This window comes from Macrotis lagotis, chromosome X (assembly GCF_037893015.1).
Source record: "Macrotis lagotis isolate mMagLag1 chromosome X, bilby.v1.9.chrom.fasta, whole genome shotgun sequence".
Lineage (NCBI taxonomy): Eukaryota > Metazoa > Chordata > Mammalia > Peramelemorphia > Peramelidae > Macrotis > Macrotis lagotis.
The window spans coordinates 701724822-701747229 of NC_133666.1; the positions used below are offsets into that span (position 1 = coordinate 701724822).

At 39.1% G+C, this 22408-nt stretch overlaps 1 protein-coding gene across 1 annotated transcript in view; it reads right to left on the reverse strand.

Annotated features, from left to right (window-relative positions):
- Window positions 1-1227: 1227 nt before the first annotated feature.
- The window catches only part of LOC141499668 (uncharacterized), a 56614-nt gene continuing 35433 nt past the window's right edge, over window positions 1228-22408 (reverse strand). The window contains exon 6 of the mRNA XM_074202319.1: window positions 1228-6710. Coding sequence (XP_074058420.1) covers window positions 6060-6710 — 651 coding nt within the window. The 3' untranslated portion in view covers window positions 1228-6059. The remainder of the gene's footprint in view (window positions 6711-22408) is intronic.

Consider the following 22408-nt stretch of genomic DNA (forward strand, 5'->3'; position numbering starts at 1 on the left):
AGGGTAGACAATGTTTTTTCTGTTTCTGCTCAATTTACCTCTGGTAAACAGAGAATCACTGAACCCCAATTCACCACTGATGTACAGGGAGGGGAGATGAGCAGGATTAATCTCATGCATATATTTAAAACAGCTTGAGTATTTAAAAGAACTGCTGAACATCCTTGACTGGTCCTGGCCAGACTCTCAAGGCTTAATATTGCCTATCTCTTCAGGAACTAGCCATTCCTGAATGAAAACACTATAATTCTTGGGGTTTGGGGAGTAGTAGCTCCCTCCTTGGACAACCTGAAAAATTTGGTTTTATTTCACAAAAATTGGCAAGAAGCCTTCTTTGTTCTCAAGCTATATGAGATCTAATTAGAGGGGTGGCTAGGTGGAGCAATAGATAGAGCACCAACCCTGGAGTCAGGAATACCTGAGTTCAAATGGGACCTCAGACACTTATTACCTAGCTGTGTGGCCTTGGGCAAGTCACTTAACCCCATTGCCTTGAAAAAACCTAAAAAAAAAAAGATTTAATTAGACCCCAGCTTAATTGGAGTTTCACCCATGGAGAGTATGCTCTGCCTAGGGCCTTCCCAATTGGAACTCTGAAGGCTGTAATCCAGGACTCCCCAGCTGATGTTGATTCAGATGTTAAAGCTCCCCCTGATTGGTGATGTTTTCTCTTTATATCTATGTTTTTGTAGGTTTTGCTCTTCTTTTTATTATATTGGGACTTACTGGTTACTTTTTCTGTAAAACTGATTTATTTCTACCTGTTTTATAATCACTTTATTAAATATACTCTTTTAATTTTGTTGGTGTGAACGTGTCATTTTGTAGGAGTGAATCAAAACCAAAATAAATCCCTTAATCAAACACCTTCTATCAGCCCCACATCAATTGTTTTTTATCCCCTTCCCCTGCTATGCTCCTCTATGGATAGATTTCTATATCCAACTGTGTGGGTATTTTACTCCCTTTATCAATCATTTTCAATGAGAGTAAGATTCCAGGATTCCTTGCCACCTCCCCCATCTTCCCTATGGTAAAAAGCTCTTTGTTGCCTCTTTTATGTGTGAAAATTTACCCCATCAACCTCTTCTTTTTCCTTTCTCCCACTACATTTCTCTTTCTCAACTCTTAATTTCATTTGTTTAGCTATCATCCCATCATATTCAACTCACCTCTGTGCCTTTTTTATAGATAGTCCACAGCACTCTCCTAAAAATCAAAATATTGTTAGGAATTATAAGTATCATCTTTTCATGTGCAATGAAATAATTTTACTTTATTGTGTTCCTTAAAATTTCCCTGAACAACATTTAAGCTTTGCTAGAGTCTTGCATTTGAAAGTCAAATTTTCTATTCAGCTCTGGACTTTTCATATAGTTTAAAGTCCTCCATTTCATTGAATATCTATTTTCCTCCAGTTCAAATGCACAGAGTTGGGAGAGGGATTGTTTTCTTCAAAGAATAGCAAGGAGACCCCTGGCAACCCACAGACTCCTTTCACTCCTGTTTATCATGTGATCCCACTGGTGTTCAGACTTGGGACATTTTGGAGGGGGTTCATTTGTAGGAATCTTGGGACATTAGAGAAGGAACCTGTGCTTGTTCTGGGCCTTTCTTGCTCATGCTACCTGCAACCCTAGTGTTAAATGCCTCTTCATTAAGCAGGAACCCCCAGTGTTTCTGCAGTGATTTGATCTAGCCCAATTTGGGTTTTAGATTGATCTGGATAGAGAATGAGAAAGTCATTGTTGGAGAATGGGAATTGAGGAGCCAGGAGAATGGGGATAAATTGGACTGAATGTGGGCAGGAGAATCACCAGAACTTAGGATTCAAGGAAAGCAAATTAAAGAATCAATATGCTTATTGATTTTGCATTCTTGGGGCAGCTAGATGGGGCAGCAGATAGAGCACTGGCCCAGGAGTACCTGAGTTCAAATCTGACCTCAGACACTTAATGATTACCTAGCTGTGTGGCCTTGGGCAAGCCACTTAACCCCATTGCCTTGCAAAAACCTAGGAAAAAAAAGAAAAAAGATTTTGCATTCTTTTCCCTCTCATCAGGCCCTTGAAAATCAACTGTAGAGCTTCTGTTCCAGGAGGGATCCTAGACAACTATTCCCATTTGTTTTAACCAGATAACAGTAGGGAAGGGAGGAAAGATGGGAGAATGATTGGAAGTGACTGAAATAGAACAGGTGCAAAAGTCAGGTGTAAATTACAGAAGATGTGAAAGTCAAAGAGTAAATCCCAAAGACCTGTAGGGTTTGGTAAGGGATTGGATTTGGGAACAAAAAAGAAATCAGTTTTAGAGGTTTTTTAACATCTAATGTCAGTGAAAGATAGATTAGTTCTTTGTAAGAAGAACAAATTGCAGAGTTCTGCTGCTCATAGTTTTCTGAGTTTTGGAGGCAATTCTTCAGTGTGACTAGTGGTATAAAATTCAACTTCAATTATTTGATTAACATGTTTCATTCTGCTTTTGTTTCTCAACTACATATATAACCTCTCTATCCTGACATGAACAACTTGCCTTTGGCAGCTAGTCATGAACTGTTCTTTTCCTGGTATTTCTCTTATCTAGCATTCTGAGTGATTTTCTGGTTGAGACTGGGATTTAGAACCCTTGCTATCCTGTTTCATCAGTGATGGCTGGGCGGTGGGGGGTGGGGGCACGTCAGGCTGTGAACTTTAGAAAACCATACTGGACAATGTAGATGCTCTAGTACTTGAATTCAAATGTGGGTATCTGTAAGAACAGTAAAACAGAGACAAATTGAGAAGGCAGGAGAGGAAAAATGTTTCTGGAATTCATGCTAAAAAAAGTACCAGATACATGTGGAAACACAAGTCTCAAGACTAGCAGCACAGTACCTTCTGTCATGAGATTATGTTCCCAACTGTCCAATCTACAGGCCCAGTAGTACAGGCCCTGCATTTGTTTTTTAGGTTTTTGCAAGGCAAATGGGGGTAAGTGGCTTGCCCAAGGCCACACAGCTAGGTAATTATTAAGTGTCTGAGTACGGATTTGAACCCAGGTACTCCTGACTCCAGGGCCGGTGCTTTATCCACTGCGCCACCTAGCCGCCCCAAGGCCCCGCATTTTTATCAGTTTTCCTGAGAAATAATGATCACTAACTGGAAACACATAGATTACTGTGATCACCCTGCTCACACAGGGCTTACTAACAAACATTTAATTTAACATCTTGGACTTGTACACATGTGCCTGGATTTTGGAGAAGTCAGTGTGAATGCATATTAGTTCATTTTGAATGAAGTTTCCCTGGACATTTAAAGACCATTACAATCCAACAGTAAGTCTGGAGTTTCCAAATGTATTTTTCCTAAATAGCTAATTTACTATAGTCTTGGAGCTGCTTTTATTTTTTTTCTTTTCATAATTGTTCTTTCCAAACTTCTATCTCTCTTCATTACTTTGCGGTCCCTTCAAAGCCTCTTCTTTCTGCACTTTTTTTCTGAGTACAGCAGCTGAAAAACTGTCCTAAAGTCATTACATCTAATCTCTTTGATTTAGCACTAAGGAAACAGCCCCAGGAGGATAAAGTGACTTGCTCAAAGTCACACAGCCCTTGTGCCTTTTCTAGCTGTTCTTTAATTTCTGAGTGTGATTCCAATGTTGGAAACTTTAAGAAATCATGAAAATTCAGCTGCAGAAGAGTTTTTCAATGATAAAATGCTAAGTCCTGCCATTAAACTCTCCAGCTGTTTCTGCCCCTTCCTCCTCCTCCAAGTCCAAGCCATCTGATCATCAGATCATAAGCTTGCTGGAAGGGTCCTTGTGAGGCCATCAAAATCCAATGGGCTTGGAAAAAATGTAAAGGAAGGAGGTTTGGTAGTTCCAGATTTTATCTGCTAGTGGCTAAGAAATAGAAAGGTAGAGCAATGGACTAGAATAGACATAATTTACAGCAGCAAATAGACCTACTTATATTAGACAAGTTTAATGAGTTAAGATTTTAAGATCAGAGTTCATTATTTAATAAAAATTGTTGGGAAAACTGTAAAGTAGTTCAGCAGAAACTACCATAGACCAATAACTTACACAATTTACCAAGAGAAGGTCAAAATGGATACATGACCTAGTTATAAAGAAAGACATTACAAGAAAATTAGATGAATGTGCAACATATTTCTTATCAGACTTACGGATAGATGAATCATTTGTAAATAAATAAGAGGCAAAAAGCAAAGTTAGGTATAAAATGGATAATTTCAATTACATTAATTTAAAACTTTATTTATTTATTTATAGGTTTTTGCAGGGCAAATGGGGTTAAGTAGCTTGCCCAAGGCCACACATCAGAACCAACCAACCAAATATTAGTAGGAAATAAAATTACTAAGAGGAACCTGGACAGCAGGAGGGACAATCTTTCCCAAAGAGCTAAGGAGCATAATTCACATAAAATTCATATCCTACCAATATGTGCTGTATTAGCAAAGACCACTTAGATGCTGCTTATCAAGGTTTCTGATTCTAGGCTATATAAATCCCAGAGCAGAAACTCAACCATACATTGTCCAAGAGATCCAAATTTGGATCAGGGACTAGCTGATCTCCGATCAGGATGGCAGTGAACAGACCTGCCCTTGGCCCATGCACTTGAGAAGCACTGACTAGATGTAGGGTCCCAAACTGTGCTATGAAAATAGCCAAAGGATGTGAAAAGTCTTTGACATCTTGCTACCAACCTTTATTAAGAGGATAAATTCAATCTTTAAATAGTTTACAGTATCATAAATTTCTGCAGACTAGGGAAAAGATTTCCATCCACGTGTATGTCTTTTGTCTGCCAGAGTTAGAAAAAGAGACTATATATTGTTAAATCTTGTCAAAGTTTCACAGAAAAGTTTTCATTCTCTTTACACAGTTTTTCCTTTGGCTTTTGAAGCCAAAGGAAAAGGTCAGTTTGGATTTATCAAGAATGCTCCTTTGACTGTCCCTGAGAGCATGTGCCAGATAGCACAGATGACACTTATATGGAATGTAGTTCCATTAGATTCCCCTTCCAGCCTGAAAGAGAAGGAACAACCATGGGAAACTTTTAAAAGAGAAATAACAAGGCTTCTTGGTTTAGTAGAGGCTGCTTTTTTTTTTAACATAAGGGTTATGCTCTGTCACAAGTTCATCAGAATTCATTTCATCACATGATTAGTGGGCTATAGTAAATAGGAGACAGAAACTATCTCACCTTAAGAAGGTTTTTGATTGTCACATGCAGTGGCCTGGATGTAGGCTGAATATGTGAAAACTGGTGACCTGCAGGAGATGCAAAATTCCCCTAAAACTGACCAAATGTTTATACCCTTGAGCAAAAAATTATTTCTTCTCTTTGCCAAATATTTTCTCCCATGTTAATTGAAAATTATTCCTTATTCTGAAGCTATTTGGTTTTTGAGAACATCTGGTTAAGTCCTTTCCCTCAGTTCTACAGTTTATGAAACTCAATGATATGATTTCTTTCTAATATGAATTTCCTGATGAGAAATAAGGTCTGACTTCTGCCTGAATGTTTTCCACCTTGATTAGATTCTTAAGATTTTTCTCCAGTGTGGATTTTCTGATGTATAATAATAAGAAGGCTTCTGTATAAAATGGATCATATTTCTAAAGATTCTGTGTGGTTACTCTCTAGTATCCAGAGGATGATTTGGTGTGCAAGAAGACCTCTCCTCTCTCTAAAAGATCTGCATCAATTGCATTCGTATGTTTTTTGCACCAGCATGGATTCTCTGATGCACATCATTACTTTCCTACATTCGAAAGTTTTTCCACATTGATTACATTCATAAGATTTCTCTCTAGTGTGGAGGCTCCATGGAGTAATATGTACCTTCCAAGTACAAGTCTCTCCACATTGATTAAATTCATAAGGTTTCTCTTCAGCGTGCATTCTGATGTTTTAGAAGGATGAATTTCTGTGGAAAAGTCTGTCAGTACACATGGATTACCTTGATCAACTCCCCTCCATTGTGGATTTCTTGATGTGCGGTAAGATGGTAATTGAGTAAAACCCTTTCCATATTAATTGCATTCTTAAGGTTTCTCTCCAGTGTGGATTCTCTGATGTACATTAAGACTGTCCCTCCGAGTAAAAGACTTTCCACATTGATTACATTCATAAGGTTTCTTTCCAGTATGGATGCTTTGATGAGCTGTAAGAAAATACCTCCGAGTAAAAGTCTTTCCACATTGATTACATTCATAAGGCTTTTCTCCAGTATGGGTTCTCTGATGTTTAATGAGAGTGTTCTTCAATGAAAAAGACTTTTCACAGTCATTACATTTATAAGGTTTTTCTTCAGAGTGGATTCTCTGATGTATAACAAGATCAGTTTTACTTGGAAAAATCTTTCTACACTGGTTACAATCAAAAGATTTCTCTCCTATGTGGATTTTTTGATGTACAGTAAGACTTTCCCACCAAGTAAAAGACTTTCCACATTGATTACATTCATAAGGTTTCTTTCCATTGTGGATACTCTGATGTGCAATAAAACGATACCTACGAGTAAAAGTCTTTCCACATTGATTGCATTCATAAGGTTTCTCTCCAGTGTGGATTCTCTGATGTGTAATAAGATAGGACTTCTTTGGAAATGCTTTTCCACATTGATTACATTCATATGGTTTCTCTCCAGTGTGGATTCTCTGATGTACTATATAACTGTACTTCTGTGTAAAAGACTTGGCACATTGATTACATTCATAAGGTTTCTTTCTATTTTGGATTCTCTTATGTGTAGCACAGAATTCTCTCCCAATGAAGTCATGGGGACTGTCATTTATGACTCTTTGTTTACAAGCTTCTTCCTCAGAAAGACTTAGCGTTCCAGCAATCTCCTTCACTTTAAGTCTGATTTCTTCTGAAAAAAACAAACAGTAAAACAAATATACACAGACATTATACATGCACATTTCTATTTATATTCTCTTCCCTCCATAGGTAGAACCTAAAATGATTTTTTATTTTCCATGTAAAGAAAATAATTTCAATCTTACATGGGTAGAACCAGTCATCTTAAAATTTTAAAATATCATCCCAAGGATGATATAATTTGCAAAGAGATATAAAGACAAGCACACTGTATACTTACAATGAACTTGTGACCCAGGAAGGGTCATCACTCTCATGATATTCACAATTCACACCAGATTGGTTAAGTAACTTGACTCAAGCTCTATGAATGGCTTTGCTCTGTTCACAGTAATGGATAAAATATCTTCACTTTCAATCTTTCCATTTTCCTTTCATTCTCTTCACTTTCAGTCCTTTCTTAATAGATACAATTTGGTGAATCTAGACTAAGTACTGAAATTATTCCATGATCTCTCCTACCTGTAAGTATAATATAATTTCCCTGGTGATCACTTTCAATCTTTCTTCTGTTGCAGTATCTGAAGTCACATGCAGAATACAAACTATGGTTTGTTTGTTTTTTATTTATGTGAGACATAAGAAATTTTGTCTTGACCCATTACTTTTATTGCATAGTCATAACTTCCTTCCTTTTAAAAAAATTATTTTTAAATTGCCCTGCTCAAAAAATGAATTTAAATTCTTCTTAAAAACAATTAAAATAAAATGCATGACATTTCCTGTGGTTGAAAATACATGTCTCATATAGGAATTTGAATTAATCATATTTTGTAAGAATGTTGTTAGGGTTCTTCCTTATTAGTCCTCTTGTAGCCCTTCCTTTTTAGAAGTTCACACATCTAGTGAAGGATTTAGACAATAGTCAAAGGAATTTGAGCTAAAAATCTGTCAAAGGCAACTGAAGTAGTAAGAATTATCTAATTTGGTGATAACAGTATTTAACCTCTGAGTCTCTGCAGTGATTCCATACTATCATGATCAGAAACACCCTGTTTTTAGGGATCACCTGTGGCAAATAAAATTGCCCTGCCTATAAGCAGGGCTCTGAGTCAATGGCATTTTATTAAATGGTCCACGGGTTTGCTTTAATGAAGAGGACTTTAGAGCTTCCTCACTATTTGAGATACACTTTTCTTCCAATTCATATTTTTATAGGAGTTGATATCACATACAAAGAATAATTTCATTGGTTGATATATGATGTGTAGGCTAATATATACATGTCATAAAATGGATGGGCTACTTCTTAGGAAAGGCAGGAGATGGTGCAGTATATACATACTTGTCATAAGGTGGTCATAAGATGGTCACTTTCTTATATTGGACAAGAGAGAATGATCCAGAGGAACAAAAATAAATTGGGATAAGGAAATAAATTGGGATAAGGAAAAACAAGAGTAGAGGCCTCTATCTAGCTTCCTATGATTGTGAAAGTGATCTTACAATTTGAGCTATACAGTTCTGGGCCCTAATATCTTGACTGACACAGATGGGAAAGTGGAGGGGGTCCCCTCTCAATAAATCAACTTTCTCACATGCAGTAATTACATCAAACTCTGATTGTTTCTGAATGTTTCATATTCTTTTATATTCTCAACTTAATGTTCAATTATTTCCAAATTCCAGGAAGGTTGAACATTCCCACACAAATGATCACAGCTATGGAAAGACCCCCAGTGTCTATCTATCACTGTAACACAAAAGTTCTCTCATTCCTAGCTTTCCTAGCAATTGCATCTCATCAAACCTTAATCACAAGAACGAGATTTAACTTGGCTTTTCATTCTTCCACCATGATGACAGGCTATTTGAAAATCATGGTCCTAGGCAGGCACAGTAGAGGTCATCATGGCCTACCACAACGTTTCTACAAAAACAGAACTTAAAAGTACTACTTAGTGAAATGCTAAGAAAGTTTTCTAATTTGGACTTATCATATGTTTATGTTATTCCTCTTCTATCTTGTGACCTTTTTTTAAGTTTTTTTGCAAGGCAAACGGGGTTAAGTGGCTTGCCCAAGGCCACACAGCTAAGGTAATTATTAAGTGTCTGAGACCGGATTTGAACCCAGGTACTCCTGACTCCAGGGCCGGTGCTTTATCCGCTACACCACCTAGCTACCCATATCTTGTGACTTTTCAAAGAAATTTGTTGGTAATATGAATTAATCATTCAGAAGAGTTTCATTGAAAGGGTAGCCAGTTTATCAGTGGAAGAAAACTAAATTATGTCTGTAAAAGTTCTTTTCTTTCAAAGGTTGTTCTGAATAAAAATATTATTAAAAAAAACAAACCAAAACAGTATTTACAATGGACCCATAATACACGTCAATTACAATATTTGTCATGAACCAATGGAAAAATAACTCTTTTAAACATTCATTTATAAAAATGAATTTCCATCCCCGAGCAGAAGTTAGTCCAATTATCCAAACATTTTCCACCTTAAACATATATGAATATCTTCATTATATTCTCTTTAAAATCAGACAGTGATAGAAGGCTGGACCTTGAATTATGAAGACCTGAATTCCAATCCCAACTCAGAAATTTACTTTTCCTGTGACTCTAGGCAAGTCATAGGACCTTTGGGTTTTTTGCATATATTTTTGTATTTTATTTATTTAAGGCGATGGGGTTAAGTGACTTACCCAAGGTCACACAGCTAGGCAATTATTACGTGTCTGAGGTCAGATTTGAACTCCCGACTCCAGGGCCAGTGCTCTATCCACTGTGCCACCTAGCAGCCCCCCCCCCCACTTCTTTCTAAAGTTCTCACCTGACCATGTCACCAACTACTCTACAACCTTCAGTGACTCCCCAACAAAAGGATCAAATATAAAAACCTATCTCAGGCACTTTATCTCCAGCCCTTCCTCTACTCTTTCAGCCTTCTTTCACCCTCTTTCCCTCCATATAATGCCAGAATCCAGTAGTATGAGTCTCCTTTCTCTTCCAAGAACAGGATATTCCACCTCTGGACTCCATGGGTTTCCCTACCATTCCTGTGGCCTAGGAAGCTTTCCCTGGCATCCCTGAAGCCCCAGCTAGAGACCACCCTTCACAATAGCCTTTCTCAGTCCTCCTTAAATTAAGGACCTTCCTTCTCTTGAGTAGCTTCAATTTATTCTGTCCATAGTGGGTTTCTACATGATTGTTGGCCTGTTCTTTGCCCCACCAAACTGTGAGGTTAATGGGATCAGGGAAAGTTCCTTATAGCTATTTATGTGCTTAGTGATTTACACTTAGATGTTTGTTGACTTAAAAGTCTAGAAAAGAGTTCATAGAGGATAGTCTAAACACTTTTGCACTTTCAGAAGAATCCTCTGCCTTCCGCAAATTCCAAAACATAGATCGATTCCTGAAAGGGAGGTGAAAAGCCACGGAGTTTCAGCCCTCATTTTACAGATGGAGAAACTGAGGTTCAGTGTTTCAGTGAGTGACACAGAAAGCCACTGCCAAGACATATCTGAAAAAGAATCTAGGGGGCAGCTAGGTGGCACAGTGGATAGAGCACTGGCCCTGGAGTCAGGAGGACCTGAGTTCCAATCCGGCCTCAGACACTTAATAATTACCTAGCTGTGTGGCCTTGGGCAAGCTACTTAGCCCTCACTGCCTTGCAAAACAAACCTTAAAAAAAAAAAGAGAAAGAAAGAAATAAAAGAATCTAGAACACAAAAAGCCTGGTCATCACAACTCTCATAGACCTGCTTTCACCTCACTTACCTGGACAACAGCTCTTCAGGTCTTCCTTCTCTAACATCCGGAGAGGTTCACTTTGCTCAAAATAAGAGATCGCTTCTCGTCCAGGAGATGGAAGCCCTAGGCAGGGAAATCAGTTGGGGATGAAGATGGAAAGAAAGTTGGAATTTAGTTCCCTTTTGGAAAGACTGTACACACAGAGTTGCTGCATTTGGAGGATCACTCCATTATGCTGATGCAAAAGAGGAGCTTAGACTCACCCATTAGTGTTTATCATTCAAGGAACCCAAAATCGGATGTGTGGTTCTGAAAAATGACCAATCCTTCTCCCTCTTCTCCATGCCCCCCCACCTCCTGTCAAGTTCCATTCTGGCAGAAACACCTAATTCTAAAACTGGGTGAAAAAGGGTTATGGTCTAAGACCAGCCTCAAGTCCCAGGAACAGGGACCTTGATGAATCTACTTTTGTCCTATTCCTCTCCCCTGTTCCTCACACCCTGAGCCATGTAGAAATCTTTGGTACTGTTCATGTGGGGAAACTCTTGTCACTTAGGGGAGGTTCTCCTGCTGCCAAACTCAATAAACCCACATTGTTCCAAATTGTCTTTCTTGGCCAATCCAGAAGCTTGCGACAATGGACCCCAGGATGGGATCGACCTCAGAGCATTTATTTTTGGGGAGAGGTAGGAGAGAAGATCATGGAAGCAGAATGGAATCAGGAAATTTGGTCTTGGTGCGACTTCTTCATAGAAGGATGGACTCATTGGACACTTTCCATTATTTAGAAATCAGAGGCAGCTGATAGGGCAGTGGAGTGAGCCCTGGGCTAGAGTGAGGAATGCCAGAGTCTAATCCAACCCCAGACAGTTACTACCTGTGTGCCACTATACAAATCACTTAGCCTTCATTTGCCTCAGTTTCCTTAATTGTCAAATGGGGATAATACTATGATTTAACTTGGAAGGTTATTATCAGGATGAAGTGACATAACATCGTAAAGAAAGCCCTCATCATAGCATCTGGTAAGCAGGAGGTGAAACAAATGCTTGTTCCCTTCCTTTCTCACCATCTGTGATTGAATTTTGGGACAAGACGACAGAAGATTAAGGACAAAATTGCTATAACTGGGGATAACTGGGAGCTGTAAGCTATAAACTGATGCCTGTTGAAGAGAAGAATATTTCAAATACGTCCTCAAAGAGGAAGGGGTTGCAAGAAAAAATTGCTGAGAAGTTTTCAGAGATTTGACAGGAAAAATTCATGGCCAGGTTGAGATTAACCTCTGGGATTGGTTCCTCATTTGAGATACTTCCTCAGTGATTTGATTTTTGATCTGAAGCTTCCTACAGTTGGTAAGAGACTGCTTCAGGAGTAACAAAGGAGACCCTTGATTTCCTGTCACACAGTGTAAAGATATTTCACAGGAAAACCAACCTCTAGGAAGATGCTATCTCTTGGACCAGGAGATCTCCACTTTTCTCTCTCTCTAAATTGATCAGTGCTCCAAACCCTTCATTAGGAATGAAGACATTTCCATTCATTGGAGGCTCAGTGATACCAGGGGCGGTGTCCTTACCCAAAGAGAGTAGGTTCCAGGCAATCTCCAGCATGACCTCCTTGTACAACTGCTTCTGACAAGGGTCCAAGAGGCTCCACTCCTCCTGGGTGAAGTCCACAGCCACATCCTTGAATGTCACCAACCCCTAGACCATCAAAAGTCATCAGATGGGAGCTGAAAGACTCTTCAGAATTAAAGAGTCCAACCCTCCTTAAGTATAAGAAAAAGCTAAAGCACAGCTAGGGATCATACTACGTATGAGAGCGAGGGTTCTAGAACCTAGTCATTAAGAGTCTGATGGAATTTCCAGAAAAGCATTTTATGTGACCAATAGGATTAAAACTGAAAAATGCCTATATGACTCCATGAAATGTATCTTCCTGTGGAATCAGAGAGGAACTTTGTGGAGAAAGAGAGAGGCTGATGTGAAACTTCTTCTTGCTCAGAATTGATAAAAAAAAATGAATTCTGGGAAGATGATGTCAGAAATGTTCAGGCTCTCCAGAGTTTCTCTCCAAACTGACTGAAAATCACCATGAAATGAAAGTAAAGTAGTAAAAATAAGGGGAAAGGTCCTAGGAGGACAACTTGAGAGGATTCAGAGAAGACTCCAGGGGCTGAGATTTGACCTGAAGGAAGTTTGTACACCCCACTGAATCATCCAACAGGAGTGAATGCCTCAAGAAATTTCCCTTTACTCACTTTGCCCCTCACAAACTTTCATCTAAAGCAAAACATGCTGAGAGAGGGAATACTGAGGGTCTCTGTGCAGCTTTTGGAAGTCATGGCTAGCTCTGTTAATCAGATGTGACCCTGGCTGTGGGAGAGGAAGAGCCAGTGCCATTACGGGAAGCAAGAACATTTTTGGGACACTGTGTCTGAGGCTTAAGGAAGGAGGAGAGGAGTCCTAGAGGTTGAACTCTGAGACAGAATTCAGAAAACAAAAGGACTTGAAGCCTAGGGTAACAATACCCACAATTCAAGATTACAACTTGATAATAATATGGGTTGTAGGCTGAAGAGAAATCTTGGAAGAAATTAGGAAGGAATTTAAAAATCAAATCAGAAGGAATCAGGAAAACGGAGAAACAAAAAGCAATTAAAGAAAATTAGGAAAAGAAGGTGAACCATTTGGGAAAAGAGAAAGGAAAAAGGACAAATACTGTGAGAAAACTTCGTAAGGACTTCATAAGAACCTAGCAACTTCTACACAAAAGACATTATATATCAAACATTTTGTGTGTGTGTGTGTGTGTGTGTGTGTGTGTGTGTGTGTGTGTATAACATTATATTAAAAAGCAAAGGAGCTGGGACTGCAAATATAATTAAGATCAATAGGAAAGTAAAATTGGGGAATGGGGGAACTCTATAGACAGTTTATCAGGTAAAGACCTTACGTCAAAACTTATATAAAGAATTTTGTGAAATCCATTTTTTGATTGATAAATTATCATTTTTTGTTTTCTAATGTTTTAATCTACATTGAGTATATTGGCATGTTTCAGACATATGCCCAATCCCTGTATTAAATAATAAGTGAAATTGAGAAACTATGATTGATAAATTATTAAAGGAGAGTAAAACTCAAACATTTTATGTCATATAAAAACACTCTGAATAAGTATTGATTAGCAAAATGCTTATTCAAGCAACCTTAAGTTATCATTTTACCCCTATCAGATTTGCTAAAAGAATAGAATGGAACTGTGCACATCCTTTGACCCAGCAAAACCACTACTAGGACTATATCCCAAAGAGATTGTAAGAAAGAGCAAATAATGCACATGTCCAAAAATATTTATAGCAGCACTTTTTTGTATTGGCAAAGGGTTGGAAATTGAAGGTATGCCCATAAATTGGGGAATGGCTGAATAAACTGTAGTATGTGAATGTGATGGAGTACTGTTGTTCTATAATAAATCACAAGTGGCCAGACTTCAGAAAAACCTGGAACAACTTGCATGAACTGATGCTGAGTGATGTGATCAGCTATGAAGGCAGATTTGTTCTTTTCAACAGAATGAGCAGACAATGCTAAAGGATTTGTGATGAAAAATACCATTTAAATCCAGAAAAGAATTATGGAGTCTGAATGCAGGCCAAAGCAAACTATTTTCAATTTTTAAAACTTGTTTTATGTTTTGTCTTTTTTTCCCCCTCTCATAATTCCCCCCCTTTTTCTTTTGCTTTTCTTTCACAACTTGATTAATATGGACATTTTTAACATGGTTGTTAACATAGAATCTATATTAAATTACTCGCTGTCAAGGGGAGGGGGAGGAAAGGGAGAAAAATGTGTAACTCAAAGTCTTAACCAAAAAATGTTGAATATTATCTTTACAGGGAATTGGAAAAACAAAGAAATAAATTCATTAATAAAAAAATAGAAGTGACAAATGTTGAAAAGGATGTAAAAAAAATTGGAACACTAGTTCATTGCTGATGAAATTTAAAATGATCCAATCATTTGGATTTATGCCCAAAGAGTTATTAAATTACCTATACCAACAATCCCATCATTAATTCTATTTCCAAAGATGATTAAGGAAAAAGGAAAATCATCTATATGTGTCAAAATATTTATATTCACTCTCTTTGGGGTGGTGAAGACCAGAAATTGCAGGGATGCCCATCACTTGGGGAATGGCTGAATAAGTTGTGGAATATGTATGTGATGGAATACTACTGTGCTAAAAGAATTGATGAGCTCTAGGATTTAAGAAAGACGGGGAAAGACTTGCATGAAATAATGAAGAGTGAAATGGGCAGACCCAAGAAAACATTGGATATAGTATCAGCAATACTGCTTATTTTTAGGTTTTTTGCAAGGCAATGGAGTTGAGTGACTTGCCCAAGGTCACACAGCTGGGTAATTATTAAGTGTCTGTGGCCAGATTTGAACTCAGGAACTCTTGACTCCAGGGCTGATGCTCTATCTACTGCACCCCCCAGCAATATTGTTTTAAGAATGACTTCGAGTGATTAATTTACTTTTCGATTATAACCCAAAATAATGAGAAAGACATATGAAGATACTGGGTTCAGAAAAAAGAACTGACATATGTATACAATAATTGTATGTATGTCTATGTTTGTATGTAGAAATAGAGAGAAATCCACATTTGTCTAATGCAGGGTTGACTGGAGAGGAAGAAAAAAGTAAATTCCATACTTATTTTATTAAATATTTAAAAGGAACAGGAAGTTTGTGCCTAGTAGATTTTCCATTCCAAATGCAAACATTTTTCTAATTTTATTATAATACTATGGAAATGTTTGGTTTGTTCCACAAATTAAAAGTAAAATTAAAAAAAGAGAGAGATAAAGGTCTTGAGGAAGGCACAGTTGGAAATGTCCTCAACACTATACTCATCTGGTCTAGTTGTGTTGCTCTAGGCAAAATATTTGCTTCCATCACCTGTTATATTTGGCCATCTGTATTACTGGAGCTCTTCACTTGGTTGGTGATCGCTCTTCATTCTCAGAGGACCAAAAGGTATCACTCAGCTAGGATCTTGGATACATACAGTTTGTTTGAATGTGGCTGATCAGATTGGATATGATAAAACAATCTCTCTTTTTTTTTAAGTTTTTGCAAGGCAATGGGGTTAAGTGGCTTGCCCAAGGCCACACAGCTAGGTTATGATTAAGTGTCTGAGGCCGGATTTGAACTCAGGTCCTCCTGACTCCAGGGCCAGTGCTCTATCCACTGAGCCACCTAGCCACTCTGTGATAATACAATCTTGTGAGATGGGATGGGAAAGTCTTATCTTTCATACAAAGGTGACTAAAAATGAGACTCAGTGATGTTTGAAAGCCTATCAGTTTTCACATAGCTAGTTTTGATAGTAGAGATAAATGACTTAAAAAAAGGGCTCCTTTCCAACAGAGTGTCTCTTATGAATGGTACACTATTCCATGAGAGATAAAACAGGAGACATCTTTGTTTATGATTCTCTAATTCATATTAAATGAGGCACAAAAGAGGGAGAGTTTCCTCACTACCAGTATTGGTACAGAACAGATTTGTGCAATTAGCTACCAGTAAATGAGAAGAAACTGGGAGATGTTTAAACAAATAAATAAAAATAGAATCTTGCTGTTCAGTCCAAAAAAGTGAAAGAACTTTTACGTGTGATATGCTCTGACAGCATATTCTGAGGGGAAAATGCTTTATGTGATCACTTAAAAGAGAACAAATTTAAAGATCTGATCTAGAATGTTTCCTGAGAAGTTGGAATTCAGGCTTTTCTGAATGAAAACAGGAAGGGAATGCTAAGAAGATACTCATCAGAATCTGGACAGCCCCAAATGGTATGAAGCAGTTTTTGGCCAAGGGAACAAGAGTTATCTATCCCCACAATGAGGATTTACAGTCCCTCTAGAAAGTTGTTGTTTTAAGATTGTTTTCATTTGCCTATGAGATATATTACTTAGTCATAATATTTAGTTACAAGGGAGAAAGAGTAACTATGATGGAGGAAGGAGCCTTCCCCGTTGATCAAAACAACAACATTCATTTAATGGGTTTTGTTTGAGTTAATTCATAAGAAAAATGATCTAAACACACCCCTAGAATTCTAGAAACTTGGGAAAACAAGAGTCAAGAGAATGAATTCAGAAGCCTTCAGAAGTACTATAATACAGGAAAGGTTGATCATATAGAAGAATACTCAGATACTTGGGATGGGTCATATATATTTCAAATCTGCTCCAAGCACATGCGTTTGGTCAATGCTTTTAGAATCTGATGGTCTTTCATTTCATTTTCTTTCATCTACATCATAAGCATAGAATTCACTTTATCAGAAATTCTGATATCAGATATAATTTTCCATCCTGTACATAAAACTGCTGTTTCATTTTTCATCATTTTTGTTTCTTTTCTAAAAACATCTGATTTATGCACTAGTTCTCCTTTTTTTTTATTTTTGTGGGGCAGTGTGGTTAAGTGACTTGCCCACAGTCACACAACTAGTAAGTGTCAAATTTGATGATTCCAGGGCTGGTATCCAAAATATGGACAAAGATCATAAAATTGAGTTCGGTAATCAATGAGATTACATAAAGATGACTCAGTTGTATATTATGATCCTCTCATAAGTTATAATATTTGCTTCAAATGCCTATTGATAAGATTTACATTTTGGCAGGCAGAAGAATTTCCTAAAGAAACATAGGATTTCTCTCTTCTTCTAAAAATTTTGATGTGATTGATTTGTTGATAAAACTGCAGGAATCCACTGATGCCACTGCAGAGGTAACTATACGGTATTGACAGAGGCAGAGTCAACATTCAAATGAATAGCAGACCTTGGCATGGCAAATCAACATTTTTACACACCAAGTCAAATTCCAATTTATAAAGCTTAATTATAGGTTGAGAAAGCAGATTTTAATCAAAAATAGAAGTTTTGGGGGTGGCTAGGTGGTACAGTGGATAGAGCATTGGTCCTGGAGTCAGGCAGACACTTAATAATGACCTAGCTGTGTGGCCTTGGGCAAGCCACTTCACCCCATTTGCCTTGAAAAAACCTTAAAAAAAAAAAGAAATACAAGTTTTAAAAACTTATTAACTTTGACAATTTCTAAATCATTCCTATTCCCTAGGTTCTCTGGAGTCACTCTTCGTTATTGCATAATAATCATACTGTGGATTCTCACTAAAAGAAGGCAGTCCTTTTATTGATGGATGATTGATCACTAGCTGATTCCTGAAGTCACATGAAAAAGACCATGACATCAGAGAGGTAATGCCATGAAAAGCACATGAATTGGATTTGAGTGGGGGGGGGGGCAACACTGTGCTAAGTTATCAGCCTCACTTTCTCCCCCAAAGTCATCTCTGGGTCCAGTGTCTAGAGAGGAATCAGGACAACTGGAGATGGCCCTGGATGTGAGGCAGTCAGGGTTAAATGACTTATCCAAGGTCACATAGCTAATAGATGTTAAGTGTCTGAGGCTGGATTTGAACTTCCATCTTCCTGACTCCAAGGTCAGTGCTCTATCCCTTTGATACAGTCTTGCTGGCTTCTCACAAGTTCACCCAGCTCATAAATTGACAATAAACTCACTAAGTCTAAACTTTCATATTCGATTTGCTTCACATATTTTCAAAATTCCAAACTTGTCCATCTCCAATTTTAGGACACCTTTCTAGTTTCTTCAGTCTTTCAACTACTGACAGTGGGTCAGTAGTTTCATAGGTAAGTCTTTCCAACATATATAATTTGTGGGCCAAGGATTTGGACACCAAAGTCAAAAAGATGGTGTCTTGCCATCTGCTTAGTTATCATGTACATGGACTTCTTAGCCACTTTCCTGTCCCTTCAAGGACAAAGGTCATTCTCCTTGGCAGAGACAAGGGAGAGAAGAACAAAACAATTCTGGCTTTATTGGTCAATTTTCCTACCCAGTCCCAAGCCAAGATCCTCTCTTCTTTATTTGTCCTTATTTCCCCAATTGATCCTGACAAAATGGATAAATTTTACACACCCACCCTACATTCTTCCATGTCTCCTCAAATTGTTAGGGTTGTGGGGGCAAGATTTCTTCCAGGAGCTTTGCATCTTCCTCCTGTGAGAAGAGCACTGGGCCAGGACTCAGGAAGACTGCTCTTGGGGAAGTTCACATCAAGCCTCAAAATCCCTTAACTTCTGTCTCAGTTTTGTCAACTTATATAAACTGAGGATAATGTTTCTGGGGGTGGCAGAGGAAGCATTAGAGTAAACTCTTAATGGTTCTGTACAAGGCACCAGACTGAAACTTGATGAGGATAACAAAGGAAAAAAACAAACAAACAAACCCTCTGTGTCCTTGGTCCAATTTGGTAGAGGGAAGAAGGGAGGTCTGTGGATGCTAGGAATAAGCCTAGGGAGGAAGACACTGCCCAGGGACCAGTTCTGGAATCAAATCCTGAGCAATAGGACAAGAAGACTCAGACCTATCATTGGGAACTGCAACAAAATGGTTGCCTCTGGTAGTTTTGTCACCCTTTCCCCAGGCCCAGGTCACATAACCAGGGTCAAGGGAAGCTGTGGGCAGCTGGGGATTCCTGGGGAGGCAGGTCCTGGGGAATGAGGCAAGGAAGTTCGGAAACCTGCAGAAGCAGGGGGCCTTGGGGGCAAAGCAATGTCCAGACCACCTACAGTGAACTATCCAGAGCAGGAGTCCCATTGAAAGGGGATCCTACAACCTGGCCTCTGAGCCAGCCAGGAGAGCTCATTACTTGTCACATGAACAGAGTACAGCAGCAGTCTGCTCTTGTACAGACTCAAACTCAGGACCGGACTCTGATAGAGCTCAGAGCAGCAGGGCAATGAGCTGATTCTGGCCCTGGATCTTCCCACTGAGTGGACACTGAGGAGACACTCTATCCTGCCCCCAAGAGCCTGGAACAAGACCATACTCAATATCCAAGAAAATAGCAACAAGACCAGCCCAGATTTTCCCTCCAGAACTGTAAAGGGCCCAGTTCTAACTTCATATCTGAAATCCGGAGGCAGGGCTGAAAGAATGAGCCAACACACAAATCAACAAACAAAAATCCACTCATCCTGATGAACTTTTAGGGTGAGAGAAACCCTCAAGACAAACACAGAGGGGCGGCTAGGTGGCCTAGTGGATAAAGCACAGGGCTTGGAGTCAGGAGTACCTGGGTTCAAATGCGGCCTCAGACACTTCATAATTACCTAGCTGTGTAGCCTTGGGCAAGCCACTTAACCCCACTTGCCTTGCAAAAACCTAAAAAAAAAAAAAAAAAAAAAAAAAAGACAAACACAGAACAGAGACTCTTATCTACAAGCCCTGCCTCAGCAAAAACACAGCTTGGGCCCAAATGAGACAAGAACCAGAAACCTCATAGCAAGAATGAAACACGTCTATCAATGGAATGAGAGTGACGGAGGAGAAAACACATGGGAAAGAATGAGTGGAGAGAGAAAGACTCCAGGCATCCATAGCGAGGCATGAGAAGAACCAAACCAGGCAACAAACTCTCTAAAAATGAGAAGAGACCAAATAGAAGCCATGAAGCAATAACAAATACAGAATATAGGAGAATATGAGGTATCTCTTGGTAAAAATGACTCACATACAAAAGAGAAGGAAAAGTTAACTATTATTGGACTATCTGAATGTCATTAAAAAGGAGTCTAGACATTAGATATGAAGAGGATCTTCCTATGTTATGGTGGAGTAGGTCAGAAAGCTTATTGCCCCGACCCGCGGGACAGCAAAGTGGGGTGTGGAGGAGGACCCAGCCTGAAAAGGAATGGGTGAGAATAAGGAGAGTGAGACCCAAGGGTGGTGGATAAGGTCTGAGTTTATTGAGAAAAAGTACATGCTTATATACTGTAGAGAAGGAGCAAGGAAGTTAGCTTAGGGGTGGAGTTGGTATGCCTTGGCCTGAGAGAAGGCTTCTTTCCTGTAATTTGTTTGTTCCTTTATCTTGGCCCTTGGTATGCCTGGAATTTGTTTTGCTCCTTTTAGCTTATCTTAGTTTCTGACCTGGGGCTTCTTGGCCCCTGGCAGCTTATAGCTCTCCAAATATTCCCCACAAAAAGTGACAGAGCATCAATTTAGAGGGAGCAGAGCACTGAGGAAATCAATACCACTTGTTTTCCTAAGCCAACTAGAAAACAACCCAGGAAAGACAAAAAACTTTAAAATAAAATATTATATTTTAAAAAAGGAAATGGTAAAAGAGAGACCTGGGAAGGTTTGTGTGGCCCAAGACAGAAAGACATGTCTAGGACAGGGAGCAGACTTGGTATTCTGAGTCCAACAATGCGAAGGATGAGCTAGAATGTTCAGTTACTCCAAGGAGGGCTTGGCCAAAAGGGATGGGGTTGTGTGTGTGTTTGTGTGTTTGTGTGTGTGTGTGTGTACCTTTGACAGAGAACTGAAGAATGTGTACTCCTTCAAAGGAAGGTAGATTTGAGTCAGAGGCAAAAAATATTTGAGGATGGACAGAGTGAAAAGACACAGATTCAAGAGTGAAGTGGTCCTTGAAAGTTACTTGTAATGAGGGAGAACTTAAAAACACACAGAGAGGGCACTGTTTTGGGTGTGTGGGCTCAGTGCTCAAGACTCCAAGGGCCCTATGAATCAGTTTAAACCACAGAAGAAGAGGACTGGGCAGTGTGGTGATTCCTGGGTTCCAATTCTTGCCTTTTTTTTTTTTTTGGTAAAGAGATGATCCACAAGGAAGGCGTTGTCAAGCTTCCTAGGTCAAGTCCTGTCTAAACAAATGGATTTGATGATTCCTGTTTGGTCTAATCTGGAGACAGTCTGTACTCACCTGAGGTGAGGGGGTTGAGGCTCCCAGGGGCCATTCCCTCTGAATCCAGAGTCCCTGGGTAACCAAAACATTACCAAAGTCACCATTTTGTCAAGTTCTTCCCTCTAAGCCCTGTTTTCTTCATCTACCCCTCTGGTCCTGCATCCCCCACCCTTTGTGGATCACAAATATACAACAGTCAGAGCTCTTGCTTACCCAGAAAAGGTTTCAATTTTATATCTTTCTGATAAAAAGGAGATAACCTGGAGCCATCAGTAAAATACCTCTTCTCTTTACCTCTGACTAAAAAAAGCTATCTTCCCCATCTAAAATCTTAGACTTAGGTTGGTTGGCTTTTTGTCATACTCTGGGTGATTTGTGAATTTTTTTTTTTTTTTTTAGTTTTTGCAAGGCGATGCGGTTAAGTGACTTACCCACGGTCACACAGCTAGGTAATTATTAAATGTCTGAGGCCAGATCTGAACTCAAGTCCTCTTGACTCCAGAGTCAGTACTCTATCCACTGAGCCACTAGGCTGCCCCATGATTTGTGAATTTTACAACAAAGCTTTTTTTATTTTTTTCCAACATTAGTGTCTATATTTGACCCAGGAGAAGGAACCCAGAGAGGGAGAGAGTTTTCCCATTTTTTTTTTCAGAGTGGGAGACTGGTCTACAAGGATTTATAAAAGGTGAGGTCCTACAGGAGTTACAAGGGGCCTTTGTGTCCTCAGGACAGACTCCAACCTACAGAGGGAGGGAAGCAGGAAGGAGTCAGGCTTGGAAATGTGTCTGAACAGAAGGACTATTTCCCTTTCCCTCTCCTCTGCCTATCTTCTTCCCGGGACCCAGGAGGCAGAACTGGGATCCCATGGGGGATGAGACCAGGCTGAGCCTCAGTGGCTCCTGGGTCAGGGCTCTCCCTCCAACTGGTCCTCCGCTCTGCCCCCATCTCCTCTCCCCAGCT